Raw genomic sequence first — 24,285 nt, 5'->3', positions numbered from 1 at the left:
GCACATATCTCTGCTAATTTACAGTCCAGCTTGGGAACTCCGTGGCTTCTGGATGTGGCTGAGTGGTTTTGCAAGTAAAATAAACACCAGCCCTCCAGGATTCCAGCTGATAGCTTTATTTTAAGCATTTTTTCCCAAGGGGGAAATATATAGTCTACCCTTTAATTCTTTGCTGATACATATTCCTTCTGAAAAATGTTGCTCAGTTGAGTCATGGGGAGAAGAAATGTGTCTAGTTGCAGAGCTAGTTCCCACCGCTTGGGATTTATGTCACGGACAACGTCATTCCACCAGTACGTAGTTGCTGTGGGCACCTCGCCAGCGAGATGGGACGTTGCATTTATCCAGTTGTGTGCATGCAGAACAGGTACACTTCATGATAAATCCAATGCCTGTGCCTCACTGGAGGATTTTGTTCCTGTGGTAGGAGGAATCTCATTAACACGAACTTCAGAGGAATCCAGCACTGCCAGCCAGAAGACAAATGCAGCAGTGCTGCCGTCATTTATCAAATGGAGAACGACCTTTGCTATCCATTAGGATGAAATGAAAAGCTTTGGGCTTTAACTTTGTTAAAATGCACGTGGCTGTCTTTTTTAGATCACAGAGTCGGCGCATTGCTAAGATTAATCAAATTGTGCATTTTGTTAGTGCTTAAACAGTATTGTTATATAATTCAATCTCTGCATGGTTTCAAGACGTCAGGTAGAAGAATTACACTGAGCCTGCCTGCAAAATCATCCTGCTGCGGTCAATGGCTGAGGAAGCAGAAGGGGTTTAGAGACAAGTGCCAACCTAATGTTTTCAAATCACATCACTTGGATTCAAGTTACTTTGGTCAGAATTAAATATGTGTGTCTATAAAGCTGTGTGCGTACCCATGTGTATCCTTGGAAGAGCTCAGCTGAAGGAAATGGGCACATCTCACTCTGGTCTGCTACATATCGCATATCAAGAGGGTGTAGGGATGTTTTTTCTTGTTTTTCACTTTGAAGAATGCTGATAATCCAAGGAAAGGTGGCCATGCTGAAAAGAGGAAGAAAAAGGCCTTGTTCTGCTGGTGTTGGTCATCAGAAAGGAATTCGCAGAGGGAAGCGGGGTACAAGAGAGGTGGGTGTCTATGTCCCTTCCCTCCGAGGGGTGGGTGGGTGGAAGGGGCTGGCACAGCAGTGCAGAGCACATCTGGAAAATCCTCTTTCCACCAGCTATTTACGAAGGAGATGTCAGGACTTTTGCTCAAACCTTGTCTCCAACAGTCATCTACCAGTGCAAATTCATCTTTTCACTAGGTGATGGAATTGGCTGGATGGCTGCATCCCAAAAACTGCAGTCAACAGTTCAGTGTCCAACTGGACGTCATTTGGTGGTGTTCCTCAAAGGACTGTATTGGGACCGGTGCTGTTCAATATCTTTATTGATGTCATGACAGTGGGATCAAGTGTACCCTCAGCAAGTTTCCGGATGACACCAAGTTGAGTGGTGCAGTTGATACACTTGAGGGAGGAGATGTCACTTGGAGGGACTTGTGGGCCCATGTGAACTTCATGAGGTTCAACAAGGCCAAGTGGAAGGTCCTGCACCTGGACAGAGGCAATCCTCAGTATCAGTACAGACTAGGGGATGAAAGGATTGAGAGTAGCCCTAACGAGAAGGACTTGGGGGTGTTAATTGATGAGAAGCTCAACAGGACCCAGCAATTTGTGCTCACAGCCCAGAAAGACAAATATATCCTGGGCTGCTTCAGAAGAAGTGCTTCAAGGGAGGTGATTCTGCCCCTCTGCTCTGCTCTGGTGAGATGCCCGTTTAGTGCTGGTCCAGCTCTGGGGCCACCAACATGAGTGAGACATGGACCTGTTGGAGTGAGTCCAAAGGAGGCCATGAAGATGATCAGAGGGATGGAACAGCTCTGATGTGAGGAAAGGCTGAGAGAGTTGGGGTTGTTCAGCCTGGAGAAGAGAAGGGGAGACCTTATTGTGGACTTTCTATACATAAAGGGGGCTAAGAAGAAAGAGAGAAGCTTTCTATCAAGGCCTGTAGTGACAGGACAAGGGATAATGGTTGTAAACTAAAAGACCTCAGATTTATATCAGATACAAGGAAGAACTTTTTTACAACAAGAATGGTGACACAGTAGAACATGCTGTCCAGAGAAGTTGTGGATGTCCCAGCCCTCGAAGTGTTCAAGGTCAGGTTGGACAGGGCTTAGAGCAACATGATCTAGTGGAAGGTGTCCCTATTCATGGCACGGGGGTTGGACTAGATGAACTTTAAAGATTCTTCCAACCCTAACCATTCTGTGATGCTGTGATCTAACACCTCACAGGTCCACCTGAGCTCCTTGGCCACCATCGCACGTAGCCTGCACCCAAGGGCTCCTTGTGTGTGTCTGGCAGCACTTCCTCTCCCTTTCTCTCCTCAAGCTTTCCTCTGCTCTTTTTTGGTCACAGTGAAGCCCATCTCCACCCTGGTGCTTGTGTGGGCTGATACATACAGATAGGACCATCTGTAGCCTGGACAGCTCTTGGTGTTCTCACACCGAAGCCAAATCTATTTTTCTGCACAAACCCCTCCAGTATTTCTACTTTCCCATCAATTCATAAGGTGAGGATGCTTCTGCTGAGCAACGCAGGCAGGGCACTGAGATGGTGGCTGAAATCTTGTTTTCACACAAGAGATGCACCCAACTCTGCATCCCTGCCTTTTTGGCCATTGCTGCTCCCTAGGAAATTGTTTCCTGCCACAGAGCCAAGTCTCATTTGCAGCTGACATGAGCAAAGGTAGAACAGGCTTGGAGCAAGGCAAACAAACCCCCCAAATCCATGTGAATTGGTGAAATCAGTCTGATGCCTCACCTTACAGGCTTCTCCACATGGTGGAACTGAAAAACTATGATTGGGTCTCTGGTTAGAAAAACTACCATGTTCCTAGGTTGTAACCCAACCTGTATTTATTTCAGCACAGGTTTGTGCAGATGTTTTATGCAAGCCTAAAAAGATCTTGTTTGTTTGTTTGTTTCCTACTTAATATTTCTACTTATTTACAAACATAAATTAAATCCAGTTCAGAGCATATGATCTGACAGGGTCTTGTATTAAAATAACAGCAAGCTTTGTGATCTAGCTGGTGTAGCTCAGCTTGCAGATAAGACTGTAGTACTTTTGCATATAGACAAGCCCAGAAGAAAACACATATATGTACCTTCAATGCAAAAAGCAAGAAAAAGCAATGGCCACAAGTGCTGGAGCCTTGTAAATCAACCGAGCACCATCAGCTGGTCTAACAATAGCTGGACAAAGAGCAGCTGATACCTCAATGGAAATCAATCTGTTAATGGTCAGGTTTCCTTGTCTGTTCCTAGAGTTAATGCAAATTTTTGCAAGAGAGAGGATCTAAAAAGATTAGCTGGAAATACACCCTTGTTTGAGAAGGCTCTTTGGGAAGTATCTCTCTAGATGAAGTTGTGTGAACTTTCAGTCTGCCCATGACATTGATGCAAATCACTGTTAAAGGTGGGCGCAGTCCTGGATTTTTGTAATATCAATTAGCATGGCTATCAGCATATGGGATGTGGGGTATGGGATTTATTTCTAGGTGCCTGTAATAAGGTTTGGCTCACTTAATTACAAATCCATATGCAAAAGTCATTTCAAGTGTGAACCACGAATGCTTGGAGGAGCTGTGTGGCACCAGATCCAGCATCTCGCTCAGGCCTGGCTCTCCCCTGGGAATGCTCTGCTCTGAGAAACTGAGCCAGGAGGCTTGAGAGGAACAAGTGACTAAATATTGACTCAGAAAAAAACAAAGGTCCCATTTAGATGGAAATGGAAATGGTGGGGGGAGCAGAAAAGGAGGAAGGAAACAGAAATATATAAAATAAAAGTCTACAAGCGGAATTATCTCGTTGCAGAATCCATTTTCCAGACTTCCCTTGGTGAATTATCAACAACACTCCACATATTTGTGCAGCCGAATAGCTGCGAGGCACAAGTACATTCTCCAGTAGCAAATAATTCCCTTTCCTGATAACATCTTCAGCAGGGCTTGGCTGCAACGTGCAAGCGCGGCGGCGGGGATTTTGCTCGGAAGGTGGGGGTGGGACCCAGTGTGCTGTTTGTCAGGCAGCTCAAATTCAAACCAAAAGCAAAATGTGCACCCAGGAGGGGGGATTTTTCCAAGGCACAGAGGTTTTCCTGCAGGAAATGGGCACATTGGTGGTTGGGGAACCTTTAAGCATCTGCCTTCACCCTTTCTACATAGTCTGTGTGTGAAGATGATAACCAAGGGGTGATGGGAGCACTTCAGTTTTAAGTAGGTTGATGCCTGGGTACCAGCTCTGGACACAACCAAGATTTGGGTGTACAGAGGCTGGAGAAGAGACAAAGGGCAGGAAAACATTGTTTTTTCATCTCACTTCCTGGCTGTGTTGTGGGTCTGAGCTGCTCAGAGAATCTCCTAACAATATCAGCATTTGGACCTGAGATGTGTCAGGTTTGGGTGCTGCCAGAGTCAGGTCTGACACTGGTCTTTCCCGTGACCCACCAAGTCCAGCCTCACCCAGCTCACCTCAGCCAGGCCTGTCCTCCCTTTCCCTTCCTTTGATTTTCTGCAAGCAGACTATATTAGAGAAGCTGAGAGGGATCTTATTGATGCTGATCAATATCTCAAGGGTGGGTACAAAGAGGATGGGCCAGACTCTGTTCAGTGGTGCCCAGCGCCAGGGTGAGGGGCAACGGGCACAGACTGAAACGCAGGAGGGTCCATCTGAACATGAGGAGAAACTTGTTTGCTGGGAGGTGCCAGAGCCTGGCCCAGGCTGCCCAGAGCGGGTGTGGAGTCTCCTTCTCTGAGACATTCAAACCCCCTGGACCCACCTGTGTGATCTGCTCTGTGACCCTGCGGGAGCAGGGGGGTTGGACTGGGGGATCTACAGAGGTCCCTTCAACTCCAATCACCCTGTGATTCTGTGATTATTGACAACTAGATGAATGCACTCCACTGCAGATATGAGCATGGACATCAATGCTGGGCTGATTCTGAGTTAGAGCCATGGGGATGTCTGACAGGAAAACCCTGTGAATTTAACAGAGGGTTTTCTTCTTTGCCAGTAACACAAGATGCACCTTGGTGTGAAGTGTCAACACTTCAGCATTTGCAAAACAAGGTCTGTCAGCCCTCTGTGCACCAGTGTTAATTGCTTATACACAGTGAGGCTGTGCAGCCCAACAGACAGACCCAGATGACTCTGGCCCTGGCCAAACTCCTCTCTAACTGTTCTGTCTTTGAAACACAGGTTGTTCATCGGTTCTACCCATCTGCCTTGCTTAGGTCAGGGAGTTGCCCCCCCTGGGTCTGAAAGCACATGGCTCCAGTAGATCAAATATGGAAAGGTAGAATTCACCCATCTGTCTGGCCAGCAGAACATGTGCTCAGGATGTGCCAAATTAGGTTAAAACAATGTAATATTCATTAGTTCAAGGTTTTATTTCTCTTCTGTTGGTGTCACTAACAGTAACTGACCAAGACAAAGTGGAGAACTTGGAGAGAAGGGTAACCACGCTTTCAAGGTCAATGCTTTCTCTGAGCTCCAGCAGGATAATAAAACTTGAAGGAACAAAAGTCAAAGCCCTGAGCCCCTGCTGCAAAATGCTGCCAGTAGCAGGAGTTCCTCAGCCACTGCTCACTTCAGTCCAAGTGTTCACATCAAGGCATCAAACCTCGCAGGGAAGTGCTTGCCCACATTGGCTTGGCTGCAGCTGCGAGGGGTTACACGTGTCCTACACTCGCCAAGCAGACATTCCTTTTTTCCTCATTTTTTTTTCACTTGCTAGAAAACTTGGGGTGAATACAAGAGTGTGTTATGTGGGTGCACGGGATTCAGCTGCTGCTCTGTGTTGGAGGCATCAAGACACAAGAAAAAGCAGTGCCAGAGCTCAGCCAAGGGACCCTGTTCCCAGCAAGCGCTGTTTATTCCCATCTTGAATTTTCCTGCAGATGAAGAGCAGGTTATCCTTGGAGACACAACCCAGAGCTGTGCTTGTAAATTGAAATCTTGGGCCCCACATGCTTGCTGGGAAGCAACGCATCGGCAGTGAACACTTGTAGCACAGCATGCTTCATGGGGGCGCATCTGCAGGGGCTTCATTGCTTGCAAGGGTCTCTTGCTCTGTGGTAGGGGGAAATGTAGCTTTCCTATGTGTATTTTTATATTTATTTTTAATTTTTTTTAGTGGAAGGCTTTGCAGGCTGAAATTTGGAAGCTTTCCCAGTTTTTGCAAATAGAACTGCGAGTCTGTCTATGGAGCGTTGGAAGAGGAATCTCAGGAACGTGGGAGCGTTCTCCCCAGAGCCACTCTGGAGTTTCTCCTCTTGCTGCCTTGAAATACTCCTAAGGCGGTGGTTGTTTTGCACATCCCTGTGTTCTGGAAACAAAGGAAAAATGGGACCTAACAGCAATTTTGTTCAAAATAGCCCCCCCCCCAAAAAAATGCAGTACTAAGCTCTGCAGTTGCAGAACAAAAAGAAAGAAATATCAGGCTCATACTCTACACAGTGTCTGTAGGACAAAACTAATATCAGCAGCGATCCCTGCTTCAGTTGTCGCAGTTTGTAAAAGACCACAGTGCATCCTTGTGTCCTGTTTTTCATGTCACCATGCAACAGAAATTGTCTACCGAGGCAGCTAACCAGCTTCCTAACTCTAACGGGACTTGAGCAAGCCAAGAGATACTCAACGAGCTGAGATAAAAGGCTGTCGCTGTCTCCCAGACTGTACATATTAAAATGAGAGCTGTTCCTTGTTGTTCCCCATCTACATGAAGGATATGATGACTAATAATGAAGTTCTACTGAATAAAAGCTTATGGGCATTGTATTCCCTGTTTTGTGAGTTAGAAGTTGCAGCCAGTTCAGGAATGTGATGAACCCTGAAAAGAAGTTCTATCTTCTTAACCAAGGGCTGGAGTCACACAGTACCCCCCGTGGGATAATCTATTTCCTCCAGGTTGCTGCCTTAAAAATGTCAAGAAGTTAAAGGGATTTGAGTAAAAATAGAAAACGACATCCTGGATGACGAGGGGAAGGCTTCATGTCCGGTGGGGATCTGGGGAAGGCAGGAAGGCACCAGGCAAAGCCCAGCCTGCATGGGAACCTGAGGGCTGGGATGGCAATGAAACCCTGTTGAAAGTCAAAACTCCACCCTGGCCCTTTTTCTGAGGGAAATATGGGGTTATTTCTGGTTGTTCTTGCTATTCGGGCATGTACATGGGGTCAAAATGAGATGGGTGCCAGGGCTCGGGCTGGCTCTTGGGGCTGGTGGGGTGGAGGTGAGGGGTGAAGAACCTTCTGGATTCATTGCGCATGGGCCATCTCGACACATAGGAGCTCTTGAAACTCCCTTTTGAGGAGCAGAGGATGGACAACACCAGCAACCCCAAGTTGGAGCGGTGGGGCTGTCATAAGCGAGCGGTGGCATTTTTCCAGGGCTCCGTGCTGAAATATCGTCTCAGTATAATTGAGTGAAGAAGATTCAGTCTGTCCTCTAACAGCAAATTAAACACAACTTTGTGGGTTTGGTGGTTTGCTGCCAAGTGCCAATGCAGCTCCATATTAATAGCTTATGACAAGATGATTCTCCTTGTTTTTGACAGGAAGGAGCTCTTTGCTCTTAATCCTGCTTGTGGCTAAGGGAAGAAACCCAGAACATCCCCTGTATTCACCAACGGTGTAACTGTTCAGTCCCAAATATTGCTTAAATCCCAAATTTTCAGAGGTGAACAGAGAAAGAACAACCCTGCTTCAATCTGGATATGCTGCCGAGCTCAGGCTTTGCTGAATTCCCCTAAATGACCATGGGCACCAATCCTCCCCCCAAAAATATAATATAAATTGTCAGGTTGTTAAACTGAAATCTCTTTTAGAATTTGTTTATTCCTGCAGAGAGTGGAGCATTTAAATGCATGAAAGTGGGGGTGGGGGGGGCGGGGAAAGGCTGGAAATAGAAAAGCAAAAGGGATTTGAATTAGAGTTTAGGAGGGCAAAGTACTCAGCACACAACCAGGTCAAAACCTTTTTTGGGGGCATCTGGATGAAGGTTGCCACAGCGTTAATCCTTTTTAAAAATCGCAGACTCCAGCCAGGGACCTCAGTGGTCACAGAGAAGATATTTAGATGAAAATCCCCAAATTACACATATAAAGTAGTTTCCTGAGGATCCCAGCATCTCGCCCTTCCCTGTGCTTGCAGCGGTGGGGAAATGGCCAGAGAAGCTTCAAGGGCTTGATTTTGGGAAAAAGTCGAGTTGCCAGCACTAGAAACTGAGCTACACTGAAGTTTTGAACTGGCAGCATCACAAGAAAGAAAAGCAGCGTTTTCTCCAAGAAGGAATATTCAGCATTTCTCCCTAATTGTCTAAGTTCTGACCGGGTATGTCAGATTTTGCTGGTTTCTGTGTGGGCAGCAGGACTGGGCTGGAACCGGAGGCTTTTGGACAGGGCAGCGCTGGGGTTGTCGGGGAGGGGGGTGGGTAAAACAAAGATACGTGTGTGCAAACTGCTCAAAACCTCCAGGAAAAATGAGGACAGCCTTGAATTTTTATAAGGAGGTCAGCACAGCCACCCCTTTGTGCTTCCCACAGACCTGCGGACAATGTCCCTTCTCACTGTTACACATTCGCAAAGAGGAGGAGGGGAAAACAAAAAGAAAGTCAGACTTTGTCTCCTTTGCCATGATGGTGCCAGCCATGCCCTGTGGGCACCGAGGAGGTGGCGGGGTCACCGGGGTGGAGGTGACACCCCGCAGCACTGAGCTGCCATTGCTGCATCCCTCAGTGCTGCACACAGCGGATTTGGGGAGGCAGGAATGTTTATGCTGACTTCATGCTGGAAACTGCGTGGAGTAACCAGGAGTCAAAGCATGAATATGTAACTATAAGGGGAAAAAATAATAATAGATAACTATAGGGGAAAAAATAATAACTATATGTATATATAAATAACTATAGGGAGAAAAAAGCGAATCTCCAGGATGCTTGAGTTTGATTTAAAGATCTCATGAGACAGAGACATCTGCACTTCTTCTGTGTTCCCTTATCTAACTAAACCACTGCATTTACCCCCCTACACACAAACATTCTGGGAGGATCCAGGCACACGGACACTAAAATATTTAAATGTATGACCACGCTCAGACAATGACCTTTGCATAACTAGAAACTCTTTCTCTTTCTGATCATGGAAATGGCCCGTGGCTTCTGTCTTTGTTTTGCTTGCTATGGTCTCCATATGCTCCATTTGCATCCTGAAATCATCGATTGGCAGCGCATTTCAAATGTAAAGATTTATAAGCGGTGATGGAGGGGTTGGGGGTCCCAGGTGGTGGGTTTGGAGGTCACCGAGGTTTTGGCTGCTGCAGATGGGACAAGGGGAGGGTTTCGCTGTGTAGGGGCCTCACTAATGAGTTGGGGAAGTTGAACGATGAGGCTTCCTATGGCTCCGTTCCCATCTGTTCCCAAAAAACAGGCTAACAAAACACCAGATAACTCCTGCTCACACACAGGGCTGTCACATCCTGTTCTTCCTTGTAAAGATGTCAGCGTGTTCCTACCGTTGGCTTCACCAAGTGCCTGGAAATCGGCGGGTTTAACGGCCTGCGGAGAAGAAAATGGTACGTGTCCTTTCCTCAGAGCAGGTTTGGGATGTTTGTTGTATAATCAGCTTGGTAGGGGGTTGGAAATGTGGCCACAGGGCCACCCCACGTTGCTTTCACCCTTTGGAGACCAAAAGTCATTAGACCCTCTCCTTCATCTATCAAGTCAATGAGCTTTTGCCACCAGCCCTACAGTTCCTTATTATTCAGATGTGGATTTACAAGGTTGCTTTTGCCTTCCTGGCTGCTTTGGTTTGACTACAACATCTGAACCAAGGAGTCCTACATTCCAGAAGGCAGATGGTAAATTTTATTAGCAAGTGGTTTCCTGTTCTTTCTATTCCTTCAAGAAAGTATTTTCCATTGCTGTAGTTGGATGTATGCTATATGTATGATCGCTAACACTTAGTAATGAATTCATGTTGATTTTCTTTCAGCTCAAAGGCTTTTTTTCATTCATCTTCTCTCTCTTATTGGCAACAGCAGGTATATGTGTGCTCTTTTTGCACAAAAACATGTCTTGCAATTTTTTCATAGCTTCTTCTAGTGTTTCCATACAAAACCTTCCCTAATTTAATATAACTAGTAAATCTCAGCAACACATAACAGTCCCTTTTCCCTCTCCGAAAGGCGAGGAACTCTCAACCTCTTCTAAGATAACTCAGCTCCTTTGTTAAGGAAAGGCATTATCTGACGAGGTACAAGGCATCTTCATCTCCTAACGACTCCACTGAAAGGCAGTAGCAATCATGGGGCTACCAGAATTGCATTTCTCAGCTATTACCTTATTGCAGTGAAATACAGTTTTGAACATCCATCTGCTAAAGAGCCCATAATAACGACAACTCCAGCAGCATCTCGGCCAATCCTGACAATAGTGAGCCTTTCAGCTTACCAAGCTAACGACTTATTAATTGCCCATGCCGAGCAGGCGTAGGCGAAGTGACCATCTATAACCATCTATAAGTGGGAAAGCTCCCATGACCAGGAAGAAGGCAGGACTCTGGGTTTCGGGAACCGCAGTTGCACGATGGTTTAACAGGACATTATTCCTTTTGCTGCATCTTCCTGACATCTGCACCCAGCTGGTGGTCCTTTGTTTTTTGGTGGGATGTTTATTTTCTTATTTTCCCTTTTTTTTTCTTTCTTTTTTTTCCCTTCTTGCTTGGATTTCAAGGTTTTGGGGGTAGCAACAGCCTTTTTTTTCTGAGTTTATCCATTGCCTGGCTGAAGGCAGCCTGGAATCCTGCCAGGAGCACCTGGCAATGCACTTAGTAAATTATAGTAATGAAAAGAATGTCAAATGCTAGGAGGTAGTTATAAGGCTTTACTGATGTATATACTTTGAAGGCCAAGTGCTGCTTTTAACATATTCAGATATGACCTGGCACCTCTTTACCCTAACAAGACACAGAGGTGCAAACTGATTAATTGTTAGGTCTTAACCGCCAGTGGAGTCTGAACTCCCAAGTAGTTATTAACCGCAGCCCCTATAGTCCTTAGCGAAATGGTGTTTTTCTTCTCTTCTAAAACCATATGCACGTATCAGTGCTGCAAAGATTGCGAAAGGCAGTGCTGAGGAGTTTGGGGGGGTTTTTGGCTGTGGAGTTGAGGGACCACGCTGGAGATGTGGAGGATGTTTCTGTAACCTACTGATTATCTGCTGGATGAACAGGAGCCAGGGGGCTGTCTTTTTTTTCTAATACACAATAATTTCTAAAATGCATTTCATTCTCTGTAGCATAATACGTGTAAATGCTGTTTAATTTTAAGTGGCTTTGTGGGTGTTCATGCTTTGCTGGTGGGTGAAGTACTTCGACGCCTGCAAATTGGGAAAGTTTTGGGTCTGAGGTTCACGGTGCTGACAACGCAGAGGTCCCATCACCCCAGCGCTCCTCAAGCATCCCCTGAAAAGCAGATTCCTTGGTTAATAATAATTTTTAAAAAGTGCTAGATGAGGCTTTCAGCACATACAGGGATCAGTGCAATTAGCTGACGAGCCCTTGCAACAGAAGCTGATGTAAAATAAACCAGAGCCAGGCTGAGACCACACACCTGAACTTCGCCAGAGCCTCAGCTCTTGAAAAGCAGAGCTCCTCTCCCACCTTATATCCTGCAATGATTTGGGTGTTCTCATGATGTTTGATGGGGGAAGTCTGTTTGATTTATGCGATAGCTGAATATCTCTTTGTGGATGTGGACCCAGCCATCTGCTCCCGAAGCTGCTCTCCTGGGGGATGGGGAGCATCATTGCCAGGGATGGTTCTTGTAGTAGGATAACGTGGACCAAGCCCATGGAACCAATCTCACCAGCTTTGTCTGCTGGGATGAAGGTTAGATTATCAGAATTCCCCTAAATTAGGTGTAACTAAATTATAAAGGAACTGTCCCCATCCTCTACCTCCCACCACTGTGTTAGTGTTAAGTTTCAAATGGAGAAGAAATTTAAAAGCAAAAAGGAGCAACATCTTGGAGGAAGAAAGTCCATTCCCAGATGAGCAACTGAGGCAGGAGTGAGCAGCCCATAAAGAGGGATGCGGTGATTTGAGAGGGGACTCAGCTCTGGGCTGCAGGGAGAGGACAAGAAAAGTGATACTGGTTTAGGAAGACATGTACAAAAGGTGTTTATTCCCTCTCAGCTATCAAAAGTCCCTCAGGAGGAAGACTGCGAAGAAGGTGCACGGTGCCGGTGCTCCAGGTAGGATCACAGAATCACAGAATCGACTGGGTTGGAAAAGACCTCAGAGATCATCGAGTCCAACCCTTGGTCCAACTCCAGTCCGTTTACTAGATCATGGCACTAAGTGCCATGTCCAATCTCAGTTTAAAAACCTCCAGGGACAGCGAGTCCACCACCTCCCTGGGCAGCCATTCCAATGCCTGACCACTCTCTCTGTAAAGAACCTCCCTCTAATATTCAGCCTAAATTTTCCCTGGCAGAGTTGAAGCCCATGCCCCCTTGTCCTATTGCTGACTGCCTGGGAGAAGAGCCCAATCCCCACCTGGCTAGAACTGCCCTTCAGGTTACTGTGGCATTACTGTGAGTGCTGAGCTGCCCTCTAAGCCTCCTCTTCTCCAGACTAAACAACCCCAGTTGTTTAGTTGCGTATTAGAAAAAAGAGACGGCCCTCTGGCTCCTGTTCATCCAGCAGATAATCAGTAGGTTGCAGAAACATCCTCCGCATCTCCAGTGTGGTCCCTCATCCTGGGCTATGGGGCCCAGTAGGAAAAGGCATACAGACCATTCACCTAGAATAACCCCCATCATTGGAAAAGATGTACAGAAGCCTCTCGGTACATTTTATTTGTCTTTTAGACTTGTGTTGATCCCTGAGTGACTCTTTCAAGAGAAGGACCTATAGTGACTGTAAAACCTCAGCATGTCTTTCTCAAATGATAATGGCTCAATTAGAGCCAGTCATTAGACAGATATGGCTAAGGTCATCTTCTCTTATGTACTTGGACTTTTTTTTGTTGGGTCCTTCTATAACTCTTTGCAGTCAGCTTAACAATTTTGGCTCCTCAGCGAACTTTCCCATTATGAGTCAGCTGCCTGACCAGGGCCCCATGGCACCACAAAACCCCAACAACGGCTTCTCCCCTCGCTGAAAATGAGAACCTATTTCCAGCCTTTGGTTTGTGCTAATCCAGGAAGCCCTTTCTTTGTCTCATGCTAGTCTTATGGCTTTAGCAGCTCTTGCAGTGGCAAAGCTTTTGTGAACCCCAGATAGGTGACAAACATTCAGTCACCTTCTCCATCATATTAATTGACTGCTTCAAAGGATGTGAATGCATTAGAAACTGTGACTTCTTTCTGCAAGAACCCCATTGCCCAGGTATATCAGATCTGCCAAATACATCTATATTTATCTGTATTTACCTATACTTGATTATATTTTCTACTAAATTGCCTAGTGCAGGTCAGACTGATTGGGTCACAGCTCTTAAGCTTGCCTCTTCACGAACCAGTGTCAAGTTTGCTATTTCCCATCTGGTGCAGACAAATACTGTTAATTATTCATATAATCATATCTGAATCTCTTTACAAGTCTTGGGCCAGTGACTGGCCAGACCCATTCCTGACGAAGAGGGTTTTGCTGTGGGAGTCTCCAGACACACAAGGGGACCATTTACCCGACCCACTAGGGTTTTATTTCACCCGAGACTTCTTTCACACTTGCACTGCTTGCTGGCCCCAGCGAGTCCCTGTTAGACTTTCTGTCTCTGCTGTGTTTTTACGTGTGTTTTTATGCCTCTGGCAAACTGTTCCGCAAAATCTTTTCCACTTGCCTTATTGTGGTTTTCTATTTGCCAGTGTTTGTGCTGCAGTTTGTTTTCCTCATTTAGACGCAGCTTTTTGATGGCTTTTTGTTTGTTTATTTGATCCGAATAGCCTTTCACACTTCTCTGCTTTTAAAAATCCTTTAGGGTCTTTATTACAGGGTGTTACAGGTTAAGCTGGAGCCTGTAACATATCTTTAAGCTGCTGCCATGATACTTGAAAGTATTTTATCCTTTCAGCTCTTCCATTTATTTTTTAATGTTAATTCCCCTCTCTAAATCTTAGGTGTTACTGTGAATCTAGACCATTATATGGCATGGTGAAAAATTAAGACAATAGCAGGTCCAAAGCACATATTTTCTCAAATGTGAGAAAAAGCAAATATGTTTTAGCCTAATATGTGTCAGGCACTGAACCTCTTTGATACACAGGACTGAAAGGAGCCCCGAAATATCCTAAGCTGAGTATTGCATCAGTGTGAACTATCACATAATATTTCTCCTGTAGTATATTTATCAAATCTAATTTTAAAACACCCACAGCACTTCCTTCTGCTGCTTCCCTTGGGTGGCTGCTCAAGAGCCTCTGTCACCTATGAGCTGGAGATTTTCCAGCCTGAGACGTCTGCACCCAACCATTCGATGCCTGGTTGATCTCAACCTTGGAGCTGAGGCAACTTTTCTCCTTTCTTGGGGTTTATTCCCCACTCTGGATCATCAAAGCCGGGCAGCTCTGACCCCAGAGATCAACTTCCTCAGTTCCAAGAATCTGCACCAATGGCTGAACATAAACCTGATCCCCCTCCTGGAAACATTTCTATGAACAGCAACAATGTAGAGCTGGGAATGAAAAACTTTATCCCTGTTGGGGAATGATCTATTAGAGAGCAGTGTAAGGGAAAGGGACCTGGGGGTCGGGGGACAGCAGGGTGACCATGAGCCAGCACCGGGCCCTTGTGGCCAGGAAGGCCAATAGTACCTGGGGTGGGTTAGAAGGGGGTGGTCAGTAGGTCAGAGAGGTTCTCCTGCCCCTCTACTCTGCCCTGGGGAGACCACACCTGGAATATTGTGTCCAGTTGTGGCCCCTCAGTTCCAGCAGGACAGGGAACTGCTGGAGAGAGTCCAGCGCAGCCACCAAGATGCTGAAGGGAGTGGAGCATCTCCCGTGTGAGGAAAGGCTGAGGGAGCTGGGGCTCTGGAGCTGGACAAGAGGAGACTGAGGGGTGACCTTGTTAATGGTGATCAACATGGAAAGGGTGAGTGTCAGGAGGATGGAGCCAGGCTCTTCTCAGTGACAGTCAATGATAAGACAAGGGGTAATGGGTTCAAACTGGAACACAGGAGGTCCCATTTAAATATGAGAAGAAACTTGTTCCTGGTGAGGGTGGCAGAGCCTGGCCCAGGCTGCCCAGGGAGGTTGTGGAGTCTCCTCTTCTGCAGACATTCCAACCCGCCTGGACACCTTCCTGTGTAACCTCATCTGGGTGTTCCTGCTCCATTGGGTGATTGCACTGGATGAGCTTTCCAGGTCTCTTCCAATCCCTCACATTCTGGGATTCTGTGATTCTATTTATGTTTTGATCCCATGTACTGTGATCTTCATGCACAGCATAAGCCACAGGTACGATGTGAAGGTTATTTGCATCTTTCAATAGTTACTTTATATTTGAAGCCTGGTCCCTAGACCTTGATTCATAAAAGTGCCAAAGTACTTACTTAGAGTGGAGCACATCTGTAAGTACTTTGCTGAATTAGAGGCTTATTAATCTTCCTGCATTTAAAATAACTTTTCATTACATTTTAAAAATAAATGGGCACGTACTATTTCTCTGTGTTTGGGATTTGTTTTTTTTTTTTTAACATTGATTTTAATGCTCTTTTGGCTTGGCTGGATATCTTTCCTTCCAGCCAAGCAGCTGCTTGTGCTAAACCTGGGAGTAAACTCCAATGTCGGGGAGGAACTCTAACAAGTTATCTGCGATTCCCACTTCCAAGGGGAAAACAAGCAAACCTCTCTTTATCCCCCTGAAAAGCCATGCTGAGCCACCCCTGATTCAAGACCGCAAGGCATTTTGAGCTGAAAAATAGCAGAATGCAGCTGTGGGTACTTTTCGCAATTATTTCAGTGGATTTAGGGAAAAATGCCAGCCAAGGGCTGCTTGCACCAGTTGCAAAAGGAATTTTTGGAGTTGGAGGAAATAGCGGTGCTGGGATTCGGGGCTGCGATTTCTGTGGGATGGGGAGCTGTGTGTTGCATGGCAAAGCTGCTCCGTGCTCTGCTTCATTAGTCAAAAAATAGGGATTTAAAAATTAAAAGCAGGTTTCCAGTGCTAGGAGCAACAGGTCCTTGGAAACTTGAACAAGAAAACCTACGATTTGGGAAGAAAAGACACAGCAGCCCTTAAAACACCCCATGGGACTGGGACTGAGTGTCCTTCTTCACTTGTCAGCCTGAAATAACCCATGGGGACATGCAGAATGAAGAGACCACATGTATACGGATGAAATACATCTCCAAGGAGAAAAAAGAATGCACGAACCCAAGTGGCAAGCGTTATCTCATCATCTCCCCCAAACGTATGTAGTGGGGGGTTCCTCCTCAACCCATTGCAGCTCATCCACCTGCTACTAATGCATCAGGTGCAAATATCCCCCTGTCAATCCCACTGGGCTCTTTTTTCCTGGCCTGCGCTTTTATTTTTCCCCAATGCAAACTGATGTATTTTCTGTAGTTAATAATTTTCTTAAGCAATGCAAACCAGTGCATTTTCTGCAGTTAACAATTTCTGCACTTCTGTATTTAAATACAGCAAATGAGCTGGTTCACATGCTGAACATAAAAATGCGCCGGCCCGGCAAAAGGGTGCGGAACCTTGCAGTTCTGAGCCTTGTGCACAAGGCTCTATGCAATTTTTCCATGTTCTCCAAAAAGTGTAGTGTTAGAAAATGAGAAAGTGGGTAAAAGGGGAAAAATCACATCTTCAAGGTCTTTCCTTGTCCCCCATGGGGGGCTGGGGGAGCAGCAGAAGATGCTGTAAATCCAGCTCCTTATGGGAAGCCTGGCTGAGCTGAGCTGTTTGGGAGCGTTTTTGGAAGAGTATTAAAATTTGTTTATGCCGCGCGAAAGCCAAGCTGCCGCAAAGGTCTTGCTTTCGGGGGGAGAAATGGGAGAAGTTGAAGAGGATGAAGCCAGGAGCTTTGCTTTTCACACTGTTTTCGGGGCCCTATTTGTTTTCTTTGACAGTGACTTACAGCCCGGCTTTCTCTTCTATTTTGTTAAGGCAATAAAGAAGATAAATCTGTAATAATTCAGCTCTCTGTCTTTAATAAAATCTTGTCTTCTTTACACTGCCCCTGGGAAGATCTCCATTTTGCAGCCCTATGAGATTGACTGGGTTTTTCCATTTCACCTCTTCACCAGAAACGACAGAAAAATAACATTATCGGGAAAATTAATAGCTAAATACAATTTCAGGCAGAGTGAAAGCTTTCGGCAGAAGGAACAGGACTCAATCCCGAGTCTGACTGTGCCAGCCCAGGGGATGCTTTTTGGTGAAGGCCAGGAGCAGCGTGGCTGCTGCAATTACCTTTCTCTTTGTTAACGGGCTCCCAGGTTGGACACCTCAAATAGCAGCTAATGAGAATTTCCATCCTTGATGCAGATTGATGTCAAGCTAATCTTGCTGGTTTTGTGCTTGCATTGGGTATCAAGACGAATGGAAATGAATCTCTGAGTGTTGAGGGAGATGCTGAGGCAGCGATGGGCTGGGTGGGAAAGTCTTTGGAAGTCACTGTCAAAAGTTCAGGGTTTTTTTGCACCTTGATGCCTTTTTAGCCCAGTTTTGCATTGCACGAGACCTTGGTGTCTGGGCAGGTGCCCCCTGGATGCCTGTCAGCCCATTGATATTTTGATTTAATGACTTATTTCACCTAAATCTGTCAGCAATGGAGTGAAAATGCGTTTGCGCTTGAGCATTGCCGGCTGTGGGTGTTCAGGGAGGTGACACGGGCTTGGGAATAGTGTGCTTTCATTCATGACTTTTTCCTTCTTTTTTATTGGAAAGTAAGTCTTTGGAAGGAATAAAGCAGCCCCAGCTCAGCTTTGGAGCAGACCTGTAATGCTCGAGGCAGCAGTTGTGCCTGGAGAGATGAGTCGGAGCATTGAAAAGCGCCGGCTTTGTAAAGCTCTTTCTGAAGAGCAAAGGTGGTGGAGTGGGGGGAAGATGGGACATTTTTGCAGCCTCAGAGGAAGACAATGGAGAGAAGAGTCCAGAAGATGGACTCCACAGCTCCTTCCTCATCTAGGCATGAGAGATTGGAGGGAAGTCATTCCTTGGCCACAAGTGCAGAATCATAGAATAGTTTGGGTTGAAGGGATTGTCAAAGCTCATCCAGTGCCACCCCTGCCATGAGCAGGGACATCTTCACCAGCTCAGGTTGCTCAGAGCCCCGTCCAGCCTGGCCTGGGATGTCTCCAGGGATGGTTCGTCCACCACCTCTCTGGCCAACATGGACCAGGCTCTCAATACCTTCCTCATAAAATATTTCTTCCTTATATCTAGTCTGAATCAACTTTTTTTCTAATTTAAGGTGATGGTGGCTACTCAAGACCACCACGCTGGAGACTGCGGGAAAGGTGTAGGAGGCAGGTGGTGGCCTGGACCCCCCTCCCCCCCACCTTTCTGGGGCAGGAGGTGACACAGGAGCTCTCTGAAGGGAATCCAGAGCACTGCAGTGATGTAGAACCACACGGAGGTGTTCTAGAGCCCCACCCCATCCACAGGTAGCCCAGAACCACCCTCCCAAACAGGAGGTGACCAAATCCCTGGAGATGATCCAGAACCCTGAGGTGATCTAGAACCCTGAGCTGATCTAGCACCTGCAGTCCAGACAGGAGGTAGCCCAGCCCCAGGTGATCTAGAACCATGCCTCCAGGCAAATGTGGGTCTAAAGACCCCCGCCCGGCATCCAGACACTAGCCAGGGGCTGGAGGTGATCTAGAACCCCACACTGTGAGCCAGTGCCCCCCACCCCGCTCCTCCCGCCGGAGCGCGGCCCCTTTAAGAGCGGCCCCGTCCCCTTTACTCTATGTTTACATAACACAGCGAGGCCGTACCACTCGCGGGTGGTGAGGGGGGGGAGCAGGGTGCGAAGAAAGGGGCGGGGCGCCGCTGCGCGCCCCCTCCGCAGGCGGTGAATGGGAGAGGGGGGGCGGGGGTGAGGGGCGGGTCCGCTTTGCTCCTCCCACCCCCTGCCGCGGCGACTTGGTACGTCCCCCTCGGCGCTCCGCCCCCGTCCCCCCCCCCCCGGGTGTAGTGGCCGTTGTCGGGCGGCCGGCGGCTCAGTGCGGGGTTCGGTGCGGGGCGCAGCGCGGAGCCCGCTCGGGACCGGCTCCCCGGCGGCGGATGGGACTGTAGCGGCGGCCCCGGGTGTACTTCGTGGCGGCCCCCATGTTTTCCCCCAGCCAGGAGGAGCACTGCGCGCCTAACAAGGAGCCCGTCAAGTACGGGGAGCTGGTGGTGCTGGGGTGAGCGCTGCGGACGGGCTCCGGGGCGGGTGGCGAGGACCAGCCGTGGGGCGGCGGGGAAGCGAGAAGCGAGACCCGCGGTGAGGGGGCGGTGGGTTGGGGGGCAGGCGGTGCTTCCCGCCTTTCCCCGCCGGGAGATGGGGTGGGGGGGCGGCCGCATGTCCCGTCCCCGCCGGGGGAGCTGCGGCTCCGGTGGTTCGGAGCGGGGAGGGAGGGATGTCGGGGGCACCGGGGCCTGCGGCGGCGGGTTGGAAAGAAACTTTGCGCGGGGTTGAGACCCTGGTCCCGTCCTTCCCCCGGTGCGGAGCGGCCGCGCTCATCCCCGCAGCCGGTTGCCGGGTTCCCCCTCTCGGCTTCTCCCCCGCTCCCAGGAACGGGCTGCAGGGGAGATGACTTTGGAATTGGGAGGAAAGCCGGGTGGGGGGGGGGGTTGGGAGGGTGAAGCGCGTATATTCAGATTCGTAGCGCAAATGTTTATTTTCTCAGCTTGGTGCGGATCTTCAAGTAATCCTCTTGGTATTATGTTCTTGCCCTGCTGTTAAAGCTGGAAGCCTTTCTGCTGAACGCAGTAGAAGCAGATGAGGGAGACGCGTTTAAGCTGTGCTTGCTGAGAGCCCTTGTGAACCTTCTAAGAGATGCTTAATTTTGATAGTTTAATATGGAGAAACGTATGGTTAATTTAATAATTTTTAGTAATAAGTAGAATAGGAAGGTTTCAAGCCAGCCGTGAGGCAGAACAGTTACAGCCTTGCTGTGTTATTCAGCCTCCCCCAGAATCTGTTACATATTTGCTGCAAGGTCGTAGAAAACCTTATTCTCCTTTGTTAGGGTTTTTATTTGTTTTGCTTTGGTCGAGTTGTTTCATAAAGAACTGTGTTCAACTCTGTTTGAATCGCTGGGAGCAAATAAAAACAACAGTCGAGACTGGGTACTCCTGTGTCCAATGGTGAACCTTTTTTCCTTAGCGGATGCTAAATGTTTCATATCACGAGACTAGGTCAAGATACAGTTACCATGGAATAAAATGCAGCTCTTACCATGAGCGTGGCACTTGAAAGACATGAATTTAAGTCGAGTAACTCCATTCGGGAGAAATATCCATATCAAGCTAAATTTAATAAAGAAACATTCTTGCTTTTTTCAGTTGTGGAAATGGAGGCTAACCTCAGCTGTGCAGCACTGTCCATGACAATAAAGCCGTAGTATAATGTTGAATCTTTAATAAAATTAGAGTGCGTAAATTGATGTTTTGCTGCAGAGGCTTTTTGTGCACAGCTGGAAGCATTTTCCTTTCTGTTGTTTTACTATTTTTAGCGGCAGTTGAAAGTACAGAAGTATGAGATGTTTTGGCTCTGATCTTAACCTAGCAAAGTCTGGTGTGCTTTTCCTTTAATATGGAAATGCATTGATCGCAGCTTATTGGTCCTGCCAAAGGCCTTGATCTTCGCTGCTGTGTATTGAAACATGCCAATAAAATGTAAATAAACTTTGTAAGGCTGAGTTTAGTTTTATTTGAGTATCAGCTGTTCTCTAAAACTACTGAGGTTATATCTTCTGGGTGTTACACATACTAAAAAAGCAAACAAATCCTCTTGTCCTTGTAGTACAATTAGGAATGAGAATTCTGCACACTGGCAGCTGAATTGGACGTGTCTATAGGCTGCACTGAGACAATAGGGCAGTGGCTGACACAGCGTATTGACACACTGTGCTGGATGGGATGTAGAAATAGGTAGACGTGACAGAAGCAGCCCAGGAAATGCCATGACTTCAGTAACTACATTTTCCGTTTTTGGACTGAAGATGGGGGGTTTACGATCCATTTGACGCTTTAGGAGTTGATTACCGCATTTCCAATCAGAGATGTCTTTAGTGTTGCATGTAGTGCCATAAATAATACAGACATATCTCTCTTTTTCTTTGGTGACTCAACATTTGTGACTAGGAGCTCTTGGAACAGCTTAAGCATCTGTTCAGTATTCTGAGAACAAATATTCTTAATACCTGTTTTGTATTAGCATCTTGTAATCTGGAGTTCCATTTAAATAAGACAATGTAAATCTGCTCTCCTCCCCATAGCGACACTGAGACCTGTGGACCAACAGAAGCGTCGCAGCTCTGGTTACAACTGCTTGATTCAAATGGATAGAGTGCCATCGCAGCCAGATATTGTTTTAAAGCTCTTTTCAGACGTGTGTGGTTTTAGGGGGAAAAATAAAGCGTTGATTGTGATGTTGATGAATAACGCCTGTCTCGAGCTGTGAGACTGTTGAATTAGGTGGTGAAAAGGATGATGAACAAAGGAATTGGCGCACCTGGCGAACTGCTGAGAGTCCCGCTTTTAAGATGACAAAACTTTCCCGTTCTTTTTTGCTCTTACTCTGTTTTAGCAGGATTAAAGGAGGGTCATTGTATGCATGGCCTTTAAATCAAGGGGAAGGCGTTCTTTTGGCAGTAGGTAGTTCTCCCACCAGCACATGTTCCTGTATTGTCTCGCAATAGTTGTGATCGCTTGTCTGCGCGTTAATGTGATCAAAGGGTAAAGCCTGAGGCATCCAAAGTCAGTCATTGCAGCAAATACATTTCTAATAACCTCCTCCCAGTAGTCTGTTACATATTTTCTGTCAGCGATGTGGAAGCGCGTGTTTGGTTAAGATTTTTGTCGAGGTTTACATAATCAATGTTGTAGTGAATAAAAACAGTTTATGTAGATCAAGCCAGACAGGTCAAGATGGCTGGTAAAGAAGAGATCATCTGCTTGACTGTGAATCTGCTTGTGCGCATCTGCTCGGAGCATCATCTGTTCACAAAAGGCTGTGGATTTCTTGGTGAAGCAGAAATGAATCATATTCTATTTTTTTTTTCTTGAAAAAGGAAAAGCAAAAAAAAAAAAGCTATATTTGAAGTCCTATCAAAGTAATGCCCCATTATATTTTTCCTGGAACACGGGGCTGGAGGGAGTTTTGAAGGTGATATTGAATAGAATGTCATGGTGTTAGTGGGTTTTGCCAGTAACCTCTGTTGGACTTGTACCTGGTTAGTGTCTTGAGCCGTATGTCCCGTCCTCATCCTCCCATTACCCCCTTTTCCCCCAACTCAAATCACATTTTGAAGAATTTATTCTGTTTTTCAGTGAAAACTGTGGGCTATTCAATCTCTTCCTTTGGGACTGCACGGTGCAGCTTTAACTTCTCAGAAACTTGATGAGAATTTTGTCAGTAGAAGGAGGAATACCAAAGCAACATAAGTTTTAGTCAATGGCTGAGATCTCTAGCGATGAAAGGATTTTATACCTGACATCACATGCTTTCAAAGTGGTGCAATACAACCAATTCGAAGGAGTTTGGGAGGGGGTTTCTAATAGGTGTGTTGCATGTAAGTGTAGTATTTCTTACTAAGATTTGTTTATTTCTCACGATGCTACTCTGGTAATAAGATAATTTTCCAAGTCAAGCCTGTTTTGCCTGTGATGGTAATTGCTGGGTGATCTCCATGTCTGTATCTCAACCCATGAGCCTTTTGTTATATTTCCTCCACCCTGTTGAGCTGAGGAGGGGAGCGATGGAGCAGCTTTGGTGGGCAGAGTCAACCCACCGCCTGTGTTTATAGTGGGAAATTCTACAGTAACCTCTGAGAAGCTGTTCTGATTGATAGACCACTTTATACTTGGAGCAAATTTAGATTTTGGACATGTCTTTTTCTGCATTTTTAGACACCTGCTTCTCATTTCTGTGATGAATCAAAGTTGCTTCTTAACTCCTGCCTCCTTGATGGGCTAAATGAAGTTCCTGAAGTGTTTCCCCCTTTTAAGCACATTTCCAGTTTTTAACTTACCTGTCTGGCTCTTCATGGAACTCATTTGTTAATGTCTTGCTATGCAGTTCAGGAAGAAGCCGATGCAGTTTTTCAGTAGTGTTGGCAAACGCAGATGCGATATGGTCTCTCTGCGTATCCTTGATAGCTGTTTATTCTGTTTACAGACCAAATGCTGCAGGAGGGTCATCCTGATTATTACATTAAACTGTCAACTTAAGTCGCACTTACGTTGTTTGATACCAAGTTGAAGCTTTGTTTAATGATTCTGTGATTTTTGTGCCCTATATGGTGTAGATATATTGGTGAAACTGCTCAGGCGACTTGAGTTCTGCTTTTGAGCCTTATTTAAAAATGGACTTCAGGCTTTATTTAAAGGAGTGTCTATAGCAAATAATGGTACCACCCGTTAAATACATTCAAGGTCGTGATTCTCTCTGAGAATCATTTGCTTCAACAGTCGTAGCTTGAAGGCTGCTGTTCTGGAGAAACTGATTTATTTTCTTATTTGATATTGACAGTGGCTTCTTGGAGACCTTTATGTCTTGTGCTTAGTTGATGATGGATCTCGTGTGCTGAGTATTGAGAATATGTGATCAGTGCCAGTTCAGAGCTTGCAAGTATATTAATCAAACACCAAAAGTATTGTGGCTGAATAGAACATTAACTGCAGTGTAAGAAAAAAAATGTAGTAGAAAGGGTTATATTTGAGGAAAGATTTTTTTTCAGTGAAAGCTTGTGAATGGCAGCACAGAGAAATGGTTTTGCTTCATTTAAGCTAAGAAAGAAAACATATCTGAGTTGGTTTTCTGCAACTAACCTATTCCTTGGAGTACTTTTGACTGTCTCGGAGTACAGATTTGTATCCAGCTGTGGGCTTTATTCACAGCATCTCAATACCAATGTCAAATCAGAAAGCAGAAACTTCAAACTCTAGAAGCAAAAATCTGTATTTGTTGAAGCAAATCAGAGCGTCAAACATCTGCATGTTTAATGTTTGTTGTAGAAAGGAAACTGAATGC

At 46.3% G+C, this 24,285-nt stretch overlaps 2 protein-coding genes across 2 annotated transcripts in view; both read left to right on the top strand.

Moving 5' to 3' along the window:
* Positions 1-24,285, top strand: part of TMEM260 (transmembrane protein 260) — a 283,367-nt gene that overhangs the window by 79,987 nt on the left and 179,095 nt on the right. The gene's annotated exons all lie outside the window — the stretch shown is intronic.
* Positions 19,180-24,285, top strand: part of PELI2 (pellino E3 ubiquitin protein ligase family member 2) — a 78,132-nt gene continuing 73,026 nt past the window's right edge. Inside the window, exon 1 of the mRNA XM_065063107.1 lies at positions 19,180-19,450. Coding sequence (XP_064919179.1) covers positions 19,374-19,450 — 77 coding nt within the window. The 5' untranslated portion in view covers positions 19,180-19,373. The remainder of the gene's footprint in view (positions 19,451-24,285) is intronic.

This window comes from Columba livia, chromosome 5, assembly GCF_036013475.1.
Source record: "Columba livia isolate bColLiv1 breed racing homer chromosome 5, bColLiv1.pat.W.v2, whole genome shotgun sequence".
Lineage (NCBI taxonomy): Eukaryota > Metazoa > Chordata > Aves > Columbiformes > Columbidae > Columba > Columba livia.
Note: the sequence above shows the minus strand (reverse complement) of the source record. Positions and strands in the feature narration are given on the sequence as shown.